Source organism: Lutra lutra, chromosome X, assembly GCF_902655055.1.
Source record: "Lutra lutra chromosome X, mLutLut1.2, whole genome shotgun sequence".
Lineage (NCBI taxonomy): Eukaryota > Metazoa > Chordata > Mammalia > Carnivora > Mustelidae > Lutra > Lutra lutra.
The window spans coordinates 91,339,076-91,358,716 of record NC_062296.1 but is presented as its reverse complement, the minus strand read 5'-3'; the positions used below and the strand labels follow the sequence as shown (position 1 = coordinate 91,358,716).

General features: G+C 43.7%; 1 protein-coding gene across 1 annotated transcript; it reads left to right on the top strand.

Annotated features, from left to right (window-relative positions):
- Positions 1-307: 307 nt before the first annotated feature.
- MSL3 (MSL complex subunit 3) lies at positions 308-16,319 on the top strand. The gene is made up of 13 exons (XM_047716217.1): positions 308-466; positions 1,802-1,884; positions 2,283-2,378; positions 2,712-2,812; positions 3,587-3,672; positions 4,246-4,368; positions 5,171-5,331; positions 6,137-6,295; positions 8,195-8,457; positions 9,143-9,252; positions 12,918-13,017; positions 13,482-13,566; positions 15,513-16,319. The coding sequence occupies exons 1-13, from the start codon at positions 365-367 to the stop codon at positions 15,610-15,612; spliced, it is 1,569 nt and encodes a 522-aa protein (XP_047572173.1). The 5' UTR covers positions 308-364; the 3' UTR covers positions 15,613-16,319.
- Positions 16,320-19,641: the final 3,322 nt, after the last annotated feature.

The following is a 19,641-nucleotide window of genomic DNA, read 5'->3' as shown; positions in this document are numbered from 1 at the left end:
GCGCGCCCGGCCCGATGACCCCGCGGGCCCAGCCCGCGCCGGCCACCTTTCCCACGACCGCGGGAGGGGCCGTCCTGCCGGAAGACCGCGGCCACGGGCAGCATTCCCTGCCTGTCTTGCGGAGCCCAGCAGGACTCGCGGACACGCGCCCCGGCGGGAGCGCGCCCGCCCCGCGACTCCCAGGTCTGGCCACCGCGCGGGGCGGGCCGAGGCGGGACTGAGGGCGGAGCGGCCGCAGCCTCCGCCATTCCCCGCTCCCTCCCCCCACCCCCGCCGCTGCGCGCCACCTCCCCGCCCCCACCCCCCTCCCCCACCGCGCGCGCTCCGCCCGCCCCGGAGCCTCGCCCTCCGCCACGATGAGCAAATGAGCGCGAGCGAGGGCATGAAATTTAAATTCCACTCAGGGGAGAAAGTGCTGTGCTTCGAGCCTGACCCCACCAAGGCGCGAGTGCTGTACGATGCCAAGGTGCCGCCGCGGACGGACAGGGAGGAGGCGCGGGCCGGGGACCCCGGGACGGGTGGCGGATGCGGATGCGGGTGCGGACGGCGGCGCGGAGCAGGGGAAGTGGCGGGGCCCGGCGCTCCATGCCGGCGGCTCCTCGGCTTGCGAGGCGCCGTGCGTGCAGCAGGGGGCGCTCTCGGGGCGCGGCGCTGGGGAGTCGGGGCCCGGGTGCTTCCGCTTCCGCCCGGCGCTGGGCTGCGCACGCGCCATCGGAAACCTCGCGCGTGCAGTGTCGCGAGGCTGGGGCTGCGACGCCGGTTTGCGTACGCGACGCCAGCGAGGGCTACGGTCGAGGAGGTCGCTTGCCGGCGGCCTTCAGCTTCTTGTTAAATCTTTCACCATTCTGCGCGGCCCATCGTTGCCTGGGCCGCCGTGCGACTCCCTGACTGACCGAGCCAGGTCCTAAACCGTAGCGCCATAGCACTGGCCGTCGATTCACGACGTCATTGCTCTGGAGCACCAATCGTGTCTGGGCCCGTCCCTCCCGTAGGCCGCGACTCCCCACCCGAGGGCAGTGTTGACCCGGTGCTTTCGTCACTCGGGGTCTTGCAGCATTTAGGTTTTCAGTCTCCGAGTCGCGCCCTGTGCCTGTCCATCTAAGTTTCGGGGACGGGGGGTAGGGACGGGGGCACTGAGCCACAACCGCAGCTCCTGGGGCCTGGATGACGAGTGGGAGTGGGCACCGCAGTTTGGGTTTGGGGGCTGGCTTCGGGCCCCAGGTGCTTCAGGGCGACTCTAGCCTTAAGGGGACTTCCCGAGGCCTCTAGCTTTTGCGAGTTGTGTTTTCGGGCTCCGCCCCCGAAGCCTCCGGCTGCTTGCTATCCCACCTCCTGTCCCGCCTTGAGCCTCCGTAGGGGTCACACGCCTCATTTGCCCCAGTTCTTCCCTCTAGGGACACCTTGGAGGGATGGCATAATTTGCCAAACGTCCCGACCCTGGACGCGGCTAAGCTGGGGATACTACAACTCCCAGAGATCTTAGGGCCTCCGCGCTCTTGTCTGGCCTGGACTCTCTCGTTAGTGACAAATCGGTCGGCCAATGGGCTTCAAGAAGCTGAACCCAGTCTCAATATCTGAGACCAATCGCGGGCTGGTTGGAGGGATGTTTCCTATTTTGAGGCATCCACTCAGGGGGAAAAAATGGAATTGAAAGGAAAAATGTTTCAACCCAGCTTTCAGTCTAAAAAAGGAGAGAACGCTTTCTTTTCTTTTAAAAAGAGATCTGTGATCTAGTTTTCCTGATCTAGCTTCCAATATTCTCTATGTTCTGTCATTTGCGGACAATATTTCCTGGTTTCAGATTGTCGATGTTATTGTTGGGAAAGACGAAAAAGGCAGAAAGATCCCAGAATATCTGATCCATTTTAATGGTTGGAACAGAAGGTGAGTGTACTTGTTTAACGGGATTGAAAATTGATCATCTTTGCCGCACAAGAACATTGCAAACTTATTTAAGTTTTAGAAACACTTGTAGAAAAGCTTCACTTCCTGTTTCTGCTTTTTTATCAAACCTTGCGTATTCTGAAGAAGGATTACTTTTAAGTCAATTATATTCGGATTCTCTGTGGGTAATTCTAGAAACCCTAGTTCTTTCTGTGTCTGCATGAGTTTCTTTTTCAATTTATTTGCATCTTTTTTGTGATTTTAAAATGTTTAAATAGTTTTCTAAAACATAAGTACTTCTGGGACACTTCTGCTTCTGTGAGGTGCTTGTAGCATTTGTTTCATATCAACCTAAAATACTGAATTTTACATGCTTTTCCTTTTTTTTGTTTGATTAGCTGGGATAGATGGGCAGCTGAAGATCATGTCCTTCGTGACACCGATGAAAATCGGAGATTACAGCGTAAATTGGCAAGAAAAGCTGTAGCTCGCCTGTAAGAACACAAAAATTGTGACATAATTGTTATTCAGTGTGTTTTCTCTTTGTGTTTAGAACCTTTAAAATATTAAAGTAAAAATATGGCAAACCTGACTTATTAATAACTTTATATATTTAAAGTGTGCTCATGAAGAATTACTCTTACATTCTAAATTCCGTGTTTTCACAGAGGTTACTGTATAATCTTCTGAAGTGGAGATTAACATTTATGTTCTGGGATTTAATGACTTTTAGGTTCTTAAGAATCGTTGTTATATCTTGTTTGTACCTCAATACCCGTTATCAGCCAGCATCGAACTTTATTTTGGTTGTGTTTATTTTCTTTCAGGAGAAGCACAGGAAGAAAGAAGAAGCGCTGCAGGTTGCCTGGTGTTGACTCTGTCTTAAAAAGCCTCCCTGTTGAAGAAAAAGATGAAAATGATGAAAACTGTGAGTGGTTTGACGTCATTTTCTCCAGCTAAAAGAACTTTTACCTAGTCCTTTTATACCACAGGATTGAGGGGTAAGGAGTCGTTGTAGTTACAGACAAGGAAACATTTTAACCTCACCACATATAACATGTGCCCCTTTTGTTCTCAACAATTAAAGCAGTGGTCAGTTAGTCCATAACACTTCATCAGTCTTGCTCATGACTGCTGCCTTTTCAGCCAGGGTCTTTATTTGTACTAACCCCCCATGTTTCCTTCTTGACACTTCCTGAGCCTTGCCCCCAGTTATGAATGCAACAGAGAACCATAGAATCCTAAGTGACTAAACACTTTCAGATCATTAACTTGGGTGGGTTTTGCCCTCATTGAAATTGGTGTTATATTTCTCAAAATAAATTTCTATTCTGAAAGGTACAGTTTTTATGTTCGGCATTTAAAATATGTGCAGGACTACAGTTAATTATTGCCAATAGTAGGACACATGCTTCACCTTAAAGAACTATAATTGTAGGGGCGCCTGGGTGGCTCAGTCGTTAAGCATCTGCTTTTGGCTCAGGTCATGATCCCAGAGTCCTGGGATCGAGCCCTGCATTGGGCTCCCTGCTAGGCGAAAAGCCTGCTTATCCCTCTCCCACTTCCCCTGCTTGTGTTCCCTCTCTCACTGTGTCTCTCTCTGTCAAATAAATAGATAAAATCTTTAAAAAAAAATAATTATAATTGTAAAGGTTAGGGAAGTATATGGTGCCATTATGCCTGATAATTTTTGTTTTTCTAGCAATAAGCAGTTCCTCTGCTGACAGTAGTGAAGAAAAGGATGAAGAAATAAGTGAAGAAAGTGATATTGAAGAAAAGACAGAAGTGGTATAAAGTTTCTACTGTAAAAATGCTGGTTTTGGTATATATTTAGTGGTAAAAATATGTGAAAATTCTTCAGTTGCAGATCATTTTGTAAAAATGCATTGTTTTAACCAGATACTGTAAACCTCTATTTGATCTTTAAGGGAAAATAACCTTTAATTATATTTATAGTCGCTGTATGAACCTCTTGGTAGCTGTTTTTACCTGTAAAGTGTTTTCACAAATCATAGTTAATTCGTTCTTTCTATTGCGTCCATGAACTTTGTTTTTATAGTCGTGTTTAGTTTTTAAATGTTGTGTATCAGAGTTTGGCATCTTGTGCCTGCCTTCAAAGTTAACAACTGGCAAACTTAAAAGGGGGAGAAAGAAAATTAGCATCGGCAACATGGTTCGTGCCCTAAAATACATTAACTTTTGGCCTTTAATGTACTTTTCTGTAGGACATATGGCATTCTGGTATGAAATGTCGAGGATTAATGGGGTTTGTTTCATAGTAGGCTCTCTGTGTTAGTCTTCCTTTGGATATAGACTCTGTTACTGTGACAACTAGTTAAAAATGAAATCGTGATATTGCAGAAGGAAGAACCAGAGCTGCACACAAAAAGGGAAATGGAAGAAAGAACAATAACTATAGAAATCCCTGAAGTTCTAAAAAAGAAGCTTGAGGATGATTGTTACTATATCAACAGGAGGAAACGGGTATGCAGGGAGAATACATAAAACCTGGATTTGTAATAGAACATTCATTCTGCCATATTTTACAGTTACAGACTCAAATAATTAAGAACCTTGTAAGAATGATATTCATATTTTAAGTTTTATGGTGAGTTAGGTTTTAAAGTTCTCTGACAGTACTCTTCTGTTGCTGATTGAATTAAAGCATGCACAGTCGTTCCCGGCTTTGGCTGTCCATTAGAATCCTCTAGGGAGCTTTGTCAAATTCCTCATGCCTGGGCTTCATCCAGGACGTTAAGACAAGGGGCACCTGGGTGGCTCAGTTGGTTAAGCGTCCGTCCGACTCTTGGGTTTTAGCTCAGGTCTTGATCTCGGGGTCCCGAGGTCAAGACCCGTAGTGGGTTCTGCACTAAGTGGGGAGTCTGCTTGAGATTCTCTCATTCCCTCTCCCTTCGTTCTTTCCTGCCCCCTCCCACCTTATGCACGTGCACAGATGCGCTCTCTCTCAAATGTTTTAAGAAGAGGTTAAGACAGAATTGATCTGTCAGAGGCCGACAGTGGACATAGTCTTCCCAGGTAGCTGCAGTTGATCATTAAGATGTGAATCACGGGTCACATTTATTTTTAAAATTTATACTGTAGTCTTCATGGGGATAACGATTAGTAGAAGCAATCATAGACCTTCAAAGCATATTTAAAACATTCTCAAGCAGAATTGGCTTTATTTTTGAGTTAAAAAATGTATATAGACAAGAGCACTGTTTCTTGGCACACGTGGTTTATACAGTGAGATGCACGCATCACATGTCTGTATTTTTATTAACAGTTAGTGAAACTTCCATGCCAGACCAACATCATAACTATTTTGGAATCCTACGTGAAACATTTTGCTATCAATGCAGCCTTTTCAGCCAATGAGAGGCCTCGTCACCATCATGCTATGCCACATGCCAATATGAATGTGCATTACATCCCAGCAGAAAAGAAGTGAGTAGTGAGGGAGGTGGGGATTGGTGTCTCAATGGCTCTCTCTTTGTGTATTAGGGAAGTGACTTCCATTTAGAACAGGTGACATTCTATTTCTGTAACTTGGAATTCATTTAATATATCACTCGATTAACCTAATAATTCATTACGTAAGAAATTTAACACCAAAATATTGTTCCTTTTACGAAATGTTCAGTAACTATTTAGATATCTGGTCTGGATATACTGAGTTTGCACTGCCTCAACACCAAGACCAGTTTTTTTCAGTGATATGATACAAAGAGATAACTCTTTGTCCTTGAGAAGCACCAGAATAGGCAAATAAAATTTTATCAAAGCTTGTTTACAAATAGGTTTTTATTTAGCCGGGATAATCGTTTTCATAGCCTGCCTTGTACATGTTACCCAGCTGGATTAGAGGCAGACAGGCAGGTTGTTTGATTTGAAATAAGTATTAGGAATGGTTCATTAGGTCTGCCCCCTTCCACTCCCAGTCATTGTGGTCCAGTAGTCTGTGTTCTGCAACACAGGCTGCTTGGACTCCTTGTGTGGTACTGAATGTATACATTTGTGTTCAGTGCAGTAAGTTAAAATTCCTGGTATACTTTTTTCACTTTATATTATAGATCAACATTTTCATTTAATTTTTTGGTGGCAACATCTACAAACTCACTGTATTTTTTAAATGTGTAGGTGTAATAGATGGTGTTTAAGTTTAAAACTCTGCCTGATTAAAAACATGCAACTTCATTATGACCCTTTGGAAAGTATTTACTGCATCTCTAATCTCTTCTTACTCTCCTAGTGTTGACCTTTGTAAGGAGATGGTGGATGGAGTAAGGATAACATTTGATTACACGCTGCCACTGCTTCTACTCTATCCATATGAACAAGTTCAGTATAAAAAGGTGACTTCATCCAAGTTTTTCCTTCCAATTAAGGAAAGTGCCACAAACAGTAACAGGTAAGTTAGATAGTCTGAAGTTTGACTGTCAGATGTCAGCAACCACGTTGACTCTGTCTTTGAAGATTTCCACGTAATGCTGTGGGGCCGACAGGTTTGGAGGAGGAGATTGAGAAGTAGGGTTTTTCCCTGGGTAAAGCTAAGTCATCGTTCACTTTCAGATGGCTCTGAAAGATTGAACCAAGCGAAGGTTCCAGTGCGAGAACTTGGTTCGATTTTGAGCAGCTAACCTGTCTTTCTAAAGACAAATGGGGTGAAGAAGGCGCAGACCGAGAAAGGCAGAAGTGGGTTTGAATTTAGCTCCTTCGCTTACTGATTGTGTGGCTTGAGGAGATTCCTTCTGAGGCTCTTTCCTTTGCCTCTGCACAATGGAAAGACAGCTGCCTCCCTGGGTAGTTATTAAATGAGAAAGTTCACAAAGGGCTGGCCACCTTTTGCCTTCAACTAAAGGTTAGTTCCTTTCCTGCTCTGCTGCATCACTACTTTCTTCCCTCAGTCACCAAGCATGCCCAAATCCCTATTGTTTGGTTGGGGGAAGGGGTGGAAATTCCCCACCTGAAGTCTGTACCCTCACCTGTATAAGCTGCTTCCCTGTCTTCCTGTGCCTCTTGGTGAGAATGGCCTGTTCTCATGATTTCCACTTCTTCATCTCTTCCTGCCTACTTTACGCTCTGCTGTTGTCTACCAACTGCCCCTGCTAACTCTGCTCCCCAAGGGGGGTACTAACAACTTCCCACTTGTCACACGCCATGCTCTGCTTTGGCCACCTTTCCCCACCACCCCCTTGTCCCTTCCCTTCATGCCTCCTTGCTCCTGGTTCTCTCTCTGCCTCATGATCATCTCTTAGCCTGCCTGCCTGCTTCTCCCATTGGTTTCACCCTATGCGAGAGGCGTGTGCAACTCGCTGGGGACCTGTGTCGATGTTCCCATGCCCTACTCCCAATCTCAAGGTTGCCAGTGTCCAGGGTGGACTGTGTGTTCCACAAGCGTGGCGGATGCTTGTGGCTTCTCCATTCTAGTCTTGTGAGTAGTTACACTGTGGTGAGATAACATGGTATTCTTACTCTATTTAAAAAAAAAATAGCTTTTACTGAAGTATAGTTGACACAGTGTTATTTTATTTTATTTATTTTATTTTATTTTTTTTTTATTTATTTGACAGAGATCACAGGTAGGCAGAGAGGCAGGCAGAGAGAGAGGAAGGAAAGCAGGCTCCTTGCTGAGCAGAGAGCCCAATGCGGGGCTCAATCCCAGGACCCTGGGATCATGACCTGAGCCGAAAGCAGAGGCTTTAACCCACTGAGCCACCCAGGGGCCCCCACAATGTTATTTTACTTTAGGAATTAGGACACAGTGATTGCACAGACCTCTATGTTACCCACACATGGAGCTACAACAGTAATCCTATTCTCTTGACCGGGGTTTCTCAACCTCAGCCCTGTTGCTGTTTTGGGTGAGATCATTCTTTGTGGTGGGGCGTCCTGGGCGCTGTAGGTTGTCGGGCAGCAGTCCTGGCCTCTACCCACTAGATGCCAGGAGTGTTTTGCCAGTTGTGACAAGCGAAGCAGCACTGTCTCCAGATAGCGCTGTTGTCCCGGGCAGGGCACAGTGACTCCCCATTGAGAACCATCGCTAAAAGACAAATACAAAAGGGGCATCACAGCCTTTAATGCCAGCATGCCTTGCAGAGTTATCAAGAGGATTTAAATGATCGAGTACGTATGGTTACTCTTTAAGAAAACACTTGTTTTGCCACATGTGAAAGTAAAAAGTTTTAAGTCTCCTAGAGTGCAGTCCAGAGTGTTTTCTGCTCCGCCTGAAGGAGGACATTAAGAACGTCAGGTTTTGCAGGGATTCTGGGACCAGGTGTGTGTGATGCTCTCTCCTGTTCTTCCGTAGGAACCAAGAGGAGCTCTCTCCAAGCCCACCTTTGTTGAATCCATCCACACCGCAGTCCACGGAGAGTCAGCCCACCACGGGGGAGCCAGCTACCCCCAAACGGCGCAAAGCTGAACCAGAAGCCTTGCAGTCTCTGAGGCGGTCCACGCGCCACTCTGCCAACTGCGACAGGCTGTCTGAGAGCAGCGCCTCACCTCAGCCCAAGCGCCGGCAGCAGGACACACCCTCCAGCATGCCAAAGCTGTTCCTGCACCTGGAGAAGAGTAGGTCCACTTTCAGGTGTGGGAAAGCCTTTCACTTTGGGCTTGGCGTGTGCCAGTCACTGCTCTCCTGACGGGAGCCCAGCCGACAGGGGAGGCTGGGAGAAGAATGGGGATGAGTGCACAGTCGCACCCAGATTTACCCACTCAGCTGTGGGAAATCCACTCGGGAGTTTGGCTCTGACCAAGACTCACGAGGCATTTTCCCTATGGCCTGGAGAGAGGAGTCCCACACCTTCGGCTCTGCAGTTGGATGCTTGGCCCTGCTGGTTTAGCTGTCTCGTGGGTCTTGTAGCGGTAGCTCTGCGTTCCCTCCTCCCAGCCCTAATCTATCCTGCTAGGCAACCACTAGTTAGTTACTTTCTATCTCTATGGATTTGCCTCTTCTAGGCATCAATTCCTGTGAGTGGAATTACACAGTAAGTGACCTTTTGTCTATGGCTTCTCTCAGTTAGCATAATGTTTTCAAAGTTCAGCGTGTCGTAGCATATGTCAGTACTTGTTTCCTGTTTTTCCCCCCCAAGAATCCAGGTATTGTCTTTGATGATGGGAAAGTCTTACTATTAAAGATTAATAACTTCTGCACTGTTTTAGACTGCCTGATGACTGTTAAAACAGTAGCAGAGTTATTACTCTTCAGTTGCTGTATGATTCACAAGCGAATAATTAACATTTTTTCCTTCTGAAGAGACACCTGTGCATAGCAGATCATCCTCACCGGTTCCTCTGACCCCCAGCAAGGAAGGGAGTGCCGTGTTTGCTGGCTTTGAAGGCAGAAGAACTAATGAAATAAATGAGGTAAAGCATTACTGTTGCTGGTCGTCTGCAGTGAGTCCTCCTTAAAGGACCTTAAAGGACCCTAAGCCTCCTTGGGGCTTAAATCCTGTGGGCGGAAATCAGGTTTCCTTAGAAACGCTGTGTTGCTCTTGCTGTGGATAGCAACACAATGCTTCATACGATGACGTTTAATACTGGTTTGGGTTTCTAAAATGAGAAAATCCTAGGATTCCAGCCTTGCGCTTATGGTCATCTTTTAAGTAAGCACAAGTATTGAAATATATGAGTATTTTCATTTTATGGAACAGGCATTGGCACACTTGTTCTGCAGAGATCCAGAGAGTAAATATTTTAGGCCTTGTGGACCACACAGTCTCCTTCAAGACTCCCCAATCCCAAAAGCACTCTGTAAACGAATGGGCATGCTGTGTTCCAATAAGGCTTGATTTATGGACACCGAAATTTGAATATCATAATTTTCGTGTTGTGGAATACGGTTCTTCTTTTGGGTTTTTCCAACTATTTAAAAATATAAAATTCTTTGTTAATAGTTGTACCAGTATCCATCCCTTTGAGGGTGTGCTACATGTTAGCATTGTGCCAGCCACTTGACCTAAATCGCCTCACATTCTCTAGAACAACCTTGCCACCAGGTTTCTGTTTTACAAGTGGGGAAACTTTTCATTTAAAAATTCAGTTTTGGGGGCGCCTGGGTGGCTCAGTGGCATCTGCTTTGGCTCAGGTCATGATCCCAGGGTCCTGGAATCGAGCCCCGCATCGGGCTCCCTACTCAGCGGGGAGCCTGCTTCTCCCTCTCTCATGCTTCTCCCTCTCCCACTGCTTGTGTTCCTTCTCTCACTGTGTCTCTCTGTCAAATAAATAAATAAAATCTTAAAAAAATACCTTAAAAATTCTGTTTTTAAGGCTAGTTAACTGATGTGTAGGTAGTGAGTGTACCGGGGGTTTAAGAAATGTCTTGGTCTACTGGGATACTCTGTGAATCTCACCTAGGAGGTAGGATTTCCCTGTTTCTGTGCATAGGGGAGATGGCTTTACTAGGGAGAGAGAACATTTAAAGATGAGGGTTGGCAAACTTTTTCTGTAAAGAGTCAGATTGCAAATATTTTCAGGGTCGTGTACCATATAGTCTCTTTGGAGATTATCCAACTCTGCTGTAGTGTGAGAGTTACTCATAAATGAATGAGTGTGGCCCTATGCCCCCCAAAATGTATTCATGCACACTAGTAATTGACTTTCATGTGATTTTCATGTCATGAAATATTTATTCATGTGATTTTATTAACCACTTAAAAATACAACAGTCATTTTTAGCACAAGGGAGTTAGGCTGGATTTCGCAGAAGGCCTTAATTGGTTGACCCCTGATAGAAAAGCTGGAAAACTTAATTTGTTTTACAGTGACACTGAGGGAAAGTTAGGAAATTCCTATTATAGCAGTCCCTAACGTCGTGTTTTTCAGACAAGGCCCTGCAGGTGGTTTTAAGGGGAGCCCTTTTTCTTTTAAGAGGCTCATGAATATTCAGGCAAGGCCATTCCCACTCAGGTTGGCAGCGAGAGCCCACCATCTAGTGGTTACAAGGACAGCTGCAAGCTCCAGTAGAGCAGGAGTTCTAGTAAGACAGGCTCTCATCAGTGACTCATGACATCTTAAGAAACTGCCACCTTCCTGAGTCTGTCTCAGTGTGTTTTAGTAAAAGCTCTGCATCCAGATCATCTGAGACTGTCACTGACCTAGTGCGTTGGGGTAGAGTCTGGATATACACATTTACAATTCGCAGGCGGTTGTCTGTATACCCCAGGTGAGAATCGCTCTGCTAGAAACCTGTTTTTCCCCATGAAATTTATCTTTGATAAATAGAAGGTGATACACTGTATCGCAATGCAGAGTGGAATGAGTGAGGTAGGCTGGCCTGCTGAGTAGCCCCATAACTGGCATTTGCACACACGTGTCTCATGGTTCCAATGATTGCTGTTTCCCCTACGTTAACTTCAAGCATCGCTGTCAGAACAGTTGCCAAGCTTCTGTTGTGCGCGCCACAGGCTGAGGTGCTGTGCATGGAATAAAGATGCTGAAACCAAATCCCTCCCTTCAGTGGTCTACACCCCAGATGGGTGGGGCGGGTGAGGCCAGGGCTGAAGCCCAGACTTGCAGCGTGGAGCCATACAGAACCATGGTGAGACTCACTCCTACAGTTTCATTGTGTACACTTGTACTCAATTTAGTACATCAGCCTTTCTGGGGTGGTTTTGGCATCCTTCTGCCTTGTCTTACAGAGGATTTCTTTGGCCCTACTCTATTTCCAGATTAAACTTGACAGATCCCAAAAGGCAAAGCAGCAACTCGGTAAAATAGTTCTGTAATGTGCTGAAATATCTCTGTGGAGACTCGTCAGAGAGCTTCTAAAGACAGCTCTTAACTTTAACAAAAGCCCAAAGTCCACCCATAGCTCTGAAATTTAGAAAAAAGGAAAAGAAATTGGTTACCAGGGTTGAAGTCTGCTTTCACTTGATCCAGTGGTTTGGATTAGTTTCCAAAGTGAATCAAATATATCAGGAGATTAGGGAATCTTAAAACAATGGTAATATTACTCAAAACATGTTTGGGTTAGTTTTTGCTACTACATTCTCTAATATGGCATGATTTCCAATAAAGGAAAAGGGACAAAAATGACCAAAACAGTTACAGCTAATTTATAGGTCATAGCTATCGAGAATTGGGAAATCAGATATTTCCTTAATCTTATTTTAGGTCTCCTCTCCCCCTACACACACACTTTATTTTTTTAAGATTTTATTAATTTGACAGAGAGAGACAGCGAGAGTGGGAGAGGGAAAAGCAGGCTTCCCGCAGAGCAAGGGGCCCGACGCTGGGCTCAATCCCAGGACCCTGGGATCGTGACCTGAGCTGAAGGCAGATGCTTAATGACTCTGCCCCCCAGGCGCCCCACACTTTAATTTTTATAAGCTTTCTATTATTTTGACATAGAGCTGTATATTTTCTATATTTTCCTCTACGTGCAATTTATTGTTTTGACTTCTTAAGGTGATGAGAGGTATCTCCATGTTGCCAAGGAAGGTGGATCCTCATGTGATATAAGAGGCAAGAATGTTTTGAAAAAGTTGTAGGGAACTATTAGATATATGCTGATATATAATCAGTATGGAAGATGCATACCTTATCCTCCCAAACTTCCTAAATCATTATTTCACCAGTAAGAAATGGACATTTAACTTTTTGGTATATACTTCCTGGTAGGTCTTCTTTGTATTTACATAATAATTACGCACATCATATTGTGTATTTTTTCTAAGTATCATATTGAATTTCGTTGTTTTGTAGTTTGATCCTTTTCAACATAATTCAATATACTCCTATATTCTGAGATCATGTCCCTTTTTAAAAGGGCTTCATGGGAAAGTTAGAGGAGTGGCGTTCAGAATTCCACAGTGGTTTGTCATTACTGTTTACTGCCATTTTCTGGGTCCAGCTGTGAAGCAACTCCTAAGTTGCTAGGAGGCCATGAAGCTTGGGAGTGAGAATTTGACACTCAATTCGAGATGAGAACCTCAAAGCCAGTGTATTTCCGCTGGGATTCTAAATTTTGAGATCTCTTGGTGACAGTGTTAAGCATGCATTGAACAATTTGTCACTGTATCTTTTCTCAGGTCCTCTCCTGGAAACTTGTACCTGACAGCTACCCCCCAGGCGACCAGCCCCCTCCACCATCTTACATTTATGGGGCACAACACTTGCTACGATTGTTTGGTAAGAAATCCTGGTCCCTGCTTTCTTCTTCCTCCACCGCCCCCGCTCCCTTCCACTTTAGGGGTTTTTTAATCTTTTTTTTTTAGTAATCTCTACACCCAGTGTGAGGCTCAAATTTACAACCCTGAGGTCAGAAGTCACACTTTTCCAGCTGAGCCAGCCAGGCACCCCTCCACTTTGGTTTTAACACCCTTGTTACTTTATGTACATCTCGTGGTAATTTTGAGCGTCTTAAGAAAAATCATTGAAAAACTTTTTTTAAAAAAGGCACTGACTCAATCTTAAATTTCATAAAAATTGTACTTGTACCACGTGTACCACTGTGTTCAGTGAGAGGTTTTGGTTTTGTTTGATAATGTAGATGTTAATTTCAGTTTGAATAGGATAAGCAAGGACCCTCAGTGTGTCCTGCTCATTGCCAGAGTCTGCCATTGTAAATGGTTTTGGTTTTATTTTTAATGCAGTGAAACTTCCAGAAATCCTTGGAAAGATGTCCTTTTCTGAGAAGAATCTGAAGGCTTTACTGAAGCACTTTGATCTCTTTCTTAGGTATTTTAAATTTGTTTGTAAATACTCACTCTGCTGCCTTATATATGACTTTTCTGAACTTCTCCATAATAGATGTGGAAACTAGCTTTGTGGTATTTTAAACAGTAGCAGTAGTAGCTAAGAATGATTGATTCCAACTGTAATCATAACATCAGGGTTTTTTGGCTATTTTCTTCTTCTGTAATTTATTGTATAAAGGTAAAATTTTTTTGTGTCACTAGAAGACTGCATTTGGGTAACTGAATAGAAAATTAATTTTTTATAGTACAAGTGATTGAGATTGATAATTTAGTTTTACATTTTTCATTTAGAAGTACCTTAAGCATTAGGCGTTTCTTTGTTGCATAGACATAAACTAACCTAAATATTAGCATTTACAGATTGGATTTTGTGCTTAGAGTTAAGATAAATGAGCGATACATGCTGACGGTTTGTCAGCGTACAGAAAGGTATTGTTGTCTGCATCTGACAGAGCCAGTCATTGTATCTTAGGATCATTTGCTCTGAGGCTCTGCCCCCCACTCCTTGTACCATGCTGTGGGTCCCAGACTCACTTGTGCCTGTGGCCCAGCTCTGTCCCATCCAGATGTCTACTGACCAGTTCCTCTGCTTCATGTTCAAGGCTACTCATCACACCGCCTTACGCAGCTCATGTATCTACCTGATCTGATTTCTTCCTTCTCTGTAAGGGGGTACCTTCTTTTTGTAGTCAGCTCCAACCTGCAAGAGCTAAACGAGTAGGATTTATTGGTGTGGAAAGTATTCCAGCCAGAGAAATGGGTTTTTGGAGTTTTTAAAGGTTGTTTTAAAGGGTATTGGAGTTTTGTTTGTTTTTTTTTAAAAGATTCCATTCATCCATTTGACAGACAGAGATCACAAGTAGGCAGAGAGGCAGGCAGACAGAGAGGAAGGGAAGCAGGCTCCCCTGGTGAGCAGAGAGCCCATGTGGGGTTCGATCCCAGGACCCTGAGATCATGACCTGAGCCGAAGGCAGAGGCTTTAACCCACTGAGCTACCCAGGTGCCCCAGGTATTGGAGTTTTAAAGGGTATTTTTATGTAGACATTTTGAATAAAGTGTCTGTGAGTGAAATTAGAGTTTATAACACGTTATTAGAAACAATTATGAAAAATATACTCTTCCCTTCCAGCCTCCCCCTCAAACACCCAATTCTATTTGGCATAAAGATTGTGTAGGCCGGGGCGCCTTTTTTTTTTTTTTTTTTAAGATTTTATTTATTTGAGAGAGTGAGCACGGGCAGGGGGAAGGGCAGGAGAAGGAGGCTCCCCACTGAGCAGGGAGCCGCTGTAGGACTGCATGCCAGGACCCTGGGATCATGACCTGAGCGGAAGGCAGATGCTGAACTCACTGAGCCACCCTGGCGCCCTGAGTTTATGGTTTTTTATAGTTTATTTTAATTTTTTTAAGACTTTATTTGACAGAAAGTGTGCACAAGCAGGGGGTATGGCAGGCAGAGGGAGAGGGAGAAGCAGGCTTTCCACCCTAGCAGGGAGCCCAGTGTGGGAGCCGGGGATCATGACCTGAGCCAAAGACAGACACTTAACAACCGAGCCACCCAGGCGTCCCAGTATAGTTTGTTTTTATAACAGGAAAATGGAGTAGTCGTCAGAGGGCCCCCCCCCCCGCCTTTTTTTTTTTTTTTTTTCAATGTTTGTATAATGAAGGTTGCCACCTAGTGGAGTTTCAGTTCTATTTCTCTTTGTACACTTGATAGTGAAAGGATCCTAATGAAATGGTAATTGATAGAGGAGCCAGATATGTGCAATGAAAGTGATCAGTATATAGAAATCAAGATTTTATTCATTTTCTTTCTTCGGAATACCAAAAACGTCTGAAATGTTAGGATGGTCGCAAGTTAAAATTTTGCTTGCTGGTATTCAGTCCTCACTGTTAAAGATCATCAGGGCCATTTTCTTCTTTTCCCAGGTTTTTGGCAGAATACCATGATGACTTCTTTCCAGAGTCTGCCTATGTTGCTGCCTGTGAGGCACACTATAGCACCAAGAACCCCAGGGCAATTTATTAAAGTTTTGATGGTTCTAGAAGAACAACTTCTCTGTCTAGCTTTGTGCTCTAGGATCCCAGTGAAGATCTAGGGAGAAGGTGGACCTTCTTTACAGAGCTGGCATGACACCCACCCCTAGGGGCGCTGGCAGAGGTGGGCCCATTTGTTTGAGTTGCTTACATACTATAGTTATTTCTGTTAAGGTTTACTTCCTAGGTGCCTGACCAGCCTCCAGCATGAGACCCTTGCCACCGTTCATGTCATCTGTGACAGCAGAAAAAGAGCAGCTGTGGTCACTGTGAAGCGTTAATGAGAGAATGTATAGGTCAGGCTGTTTCAGTAGCTGTTGGAGTTAATTCGTTAGCGATGACCACATTTTTTAGTTATTTGTTAGCATTAAGCGAAATTGTTTTCCAAACTGTTTTCATTCTTGTGATGAGGCTCAAAAACTCGGTCCAACAAATTTTAGTTTCGCTTGGAAATCACAACGTAGTACCAAAATATTTTAGAGGGAATTGATACCGACGGCAAAAGAAACTTTGCAGTCACACATTTGCTTGTCACAGCTCCGTTTCTCCAAAACCTTATTTTTGGTGATCTAAATAAAGTGTTGCCTCTCTTGTTTGAGATGTTACAGCTATACTTTGTTGTGTAATGTTACGGTTCCCTTTCTGTAAAACCTTATTTTGGTGATCTAAATAAAGTGTTGCCCATCTTGTTGCAAAGAACCAGTTTTCACTCTGGCCTTGTCCTCTTTCTTTGTTGCAAAGGAACAGTGAGGTAATCTCTTGACTCATAACTCCTTGTTTTATTTTGTTACACTTTTGTGCCTTTTTTGCTAAGGCCTTTTGTTTTCTATCCCTCTTTGATTTTGCCCCACTTGGTGGCTTGACCACAAGGTGGCTACTGGGAGTCAGTGCACTTTTTTGCTGTCTTGCTGCTGCTCTCTGAGGTGGTCTGGTGCCAACACATTTATCCTTGTGCACCATTACCAGCTGATGGTCTCTGCAGTCAGCCTTTTTTTTTTTTTTTAAGATTTTATTTATTTATTTGACAGAGACAGCGAGAGAGGGAACAGAAGCAGGGGGAGTGAGAGAGGGAGAAGCAGGCCTCCTGCTAAGCAGGGAGCCCGATGCGGGGCTGATCCCAGGACCCCGGGATCATGACCCGAGCCAAAGGCAGCTGCCCAACGACTGAGCCATCAAGGTGCCCCTGCGGTCACCCTTCTAATCCTCGTTTTAATATCTCCTGTGCCTTCTTTCCGCCTCGATGCTTAAAAGGCAAACATTAACATGATGAATATGATCCTTAACTGCAAGGTATAGTAGTTTAGGGAAATAACAGTTTAAAAATTGACAAGAGGAGGAAAACATAATTTTTAGGAAAACGGCCTAGATTTTTAAGAAAGTTGTAACTCAGTTAAAGGGATCCCAGTACCATACAAGCCTTGACCATAGCGCCTGCCTTCTTTTGTAGCTCAGTTCAGTTGACCTTAACTTCCAAAGACTATTGGTCATGAATGACAAAGGCCACAGGGGATTTTTTTAAAATCTAAAGTGGTTCAGTGGTTCCATCAAAGAGACTTCTGCATGTATTGACCAGTGAGATTGAAAGCCTGTAAATCAGAGTAGACATCATCTTAGCGTGGTTAGTAGCTAAGTGAGACTCAGGTTTTTGGTGTCTCATCAGGTATAGCACTGAGTTCATACTATGTTTCATCTCCATTTGGTTCATGCAGTGCCTCTTTAATTAAATCTGGTGCACCGGCAGTGTGCTCTGAATTGCTGAAAAAGTTTAATCAGTAATTATTCATGGCCTGGAAAAGAAAAGAAGAAAAAAATTTCCCTTATGAGAATCTCCTTGTTTAAAGTCTCCAGTGAAATGGATACCAACTATCTCTGGGAACATTTATACAGTTGCATACCTTAAGTTTACAATTCATTCATTTTCTTTTTTTTAGCAGCTGTTTATCATTTAATCATGATCTTGTGTATCTCTCCAGGTCTCTACATATAGATTTTCATTCCCTTCCTTTATATGTATCTTAAAAGATAATACATTCTTGTCACTTAAGATCCAAAAGGTACAAAAGAGCACACAGGGAAAGCCCCTTTGCCTCCGCTGTCTCTACCCCAGGTACACTGTGTAAACCCTGCCAGTGTTTCTTTTTCCCCAGGAGTTCTTCTAGAGACAGCCATAATTCATTCATTTCCTTTTTTTTTTTTTTAAAGATTTTATTTATTTGACAGTGAGAGAGGAAACACAAGCTGGGGGAGTGGGAGAGGGAGAGGCGGGCTTTCCACAGAGCAGGGAGCCCAACCTGGGGCTCGATCCCAGGACCCTGGGATTATGGCCTGAGCCAAGGCAGACGCTTTAACGATGAGCCACCCAGGCACCCCTTCATTCATTTTCTAATAATGAAAAGTTTTCTTCCTAAGGCATTTCCTAATCATAACTTCCTTTAAGCTAATCATTTACAGCTTAGGTTGATTAAGAGACCTTCAAGTGTCCCTTTATTATATATCATTAATAAATTTTCAAATAATAAATCAGTTAAAAATATGATTTAAATGTCTAGGCCATTCTCCTAAAAATGATACGCTATCTTCCTCTTGTCAATTTTTTTAAAAGATTTATTTATTTGACAGAGATCACAAGTAGGCAGAGAGAGAGGTAGAAGCAGGCTCCCTGCTGAGGACCCTGGGATCATGACCTGAGCTGAAGGCAGAGGCTTTAACCCACTAAGCCACCCAGGCGCCCCACTCTTGTCAATTTTTAAATTGTTACTTTAGTCCTAAAGTGCCAAACCTTGCAGTTAAGTATATTTATCATGTTAATGTTTCCCTTTTAAGTCATTTAAAGGTATATTGAAAATAATATCTCAATAACTTGTATAGCAGGTCCTTGTACTAGGACTTTGAAAAGAACATTCAAGAACAACAACAACAAAAAACACTTGTCTGAACAGAAGTAGATTTATAGATCATTCCATAGTACAGTGTTCACAAAAAAAGCAAAAAGAAAAATTTCCTGAGGCGCCAGGCTAGCTCAGTCAATAGAGCCTGTGACTCTTGATCTCAAGAGTCGTGAGTTCAAGCCCATGTTGGGTGTGGAGCCTACGTAAAAGAATCTTTTTTAAACTCTCAATTTATAAAAGCTGACATCTGTCATTAGATTTTATTAACTCTGTAATAATGTCTGTCAAATAACTGTAATTTGAGGAAGTGCAGTTACCCTGTTTTTCCATTGTTTTAATAACTCAGTGGCCTCTGCTCCTTAATATTTAGCTTGTCAACAGTAAGTTTATCTGAGCACGTATTGGCAACCCCCTACTGTGGTTTAGCACAGCAAAACCTGTGCTAGGTATTGGAAACGTAAGGATGAATAAGGTATGATCCTTGGTGGGGAAAGCACTTAAGACTGAGTCTTCCTTAAGTTCTATATTAAGGAATTGTGTTATTTTAACTGCTTCTTAACTATAAAAAGTATAATGTAATCATGAACGGCAGCATTTTCCAAAATTAAGCTTTCTATTGTGTAAGAGAGAAGGGATAGTTATACTGCTAATTGATGTATGGATGTCAGCTTAGGTACGTTCGATTATTAACTTTTTGCTAGTTGAAAAACCTGCCAAGATAATGTTAAGGGACTTGATATCCATTGGAGAAGGGAGTCTCAACAGATTAAAATTAAAAGCAGCAATCTGGGGAAATCGTGTTTACTTCACAACGAGATAAGATTCCTCAATAACCAATTAAATTTTTAAGCAACGCAATTGGAGAGAACAGCTAACACCTAACCCTATTTGTTCTAATTCTGTTTGTCTTATTCTTGTGCCAGATTCTTCCCGATGCTCGTCTGGGACAGTTGATTGAGTTGTGTTGTTTTTACCTAGTCCAGTAAAAAGAGAATGCTACTTTCTGCCTCCCTATTCGGTGCAATACATCTAAGCTCAAAGTGAAGTTGTAAATGACCGTTTCTTTGCCTTAGCTTTTCCTCTGATGGATGAGCAGAATATACGTCCCCTGTGAGTGTCCACTAGGCCTGCAC

What these genes read in the sequence shown, in the direction of transcription:
- MSL3 (XM_047716217.1), top strand. Translation starts at nt 365, where the DNA reads ATGAGCGCGAGCGAGGGCATGAAATTTAAATTCCACTCAGGGGAGAAA. An exon ending in AGATGAAAATGATGAAAACT is followed by an intron (nt 2,813 to 3,586) that starts GTGAGTGGTTTG and finishes TTGTTTTTCTAG; the next exon opens with CAATAAGCAGTTCCTCTGCT. An exon ending in GTTCCTGCACCTGGAGAAGA is followed by an intron (nt 8,458 to 9,142) that starts GTAGGTCCACTT and finishes TTCCTTCTGAAG; the next exon opens with AGACACCTGTGCATAGCAGA.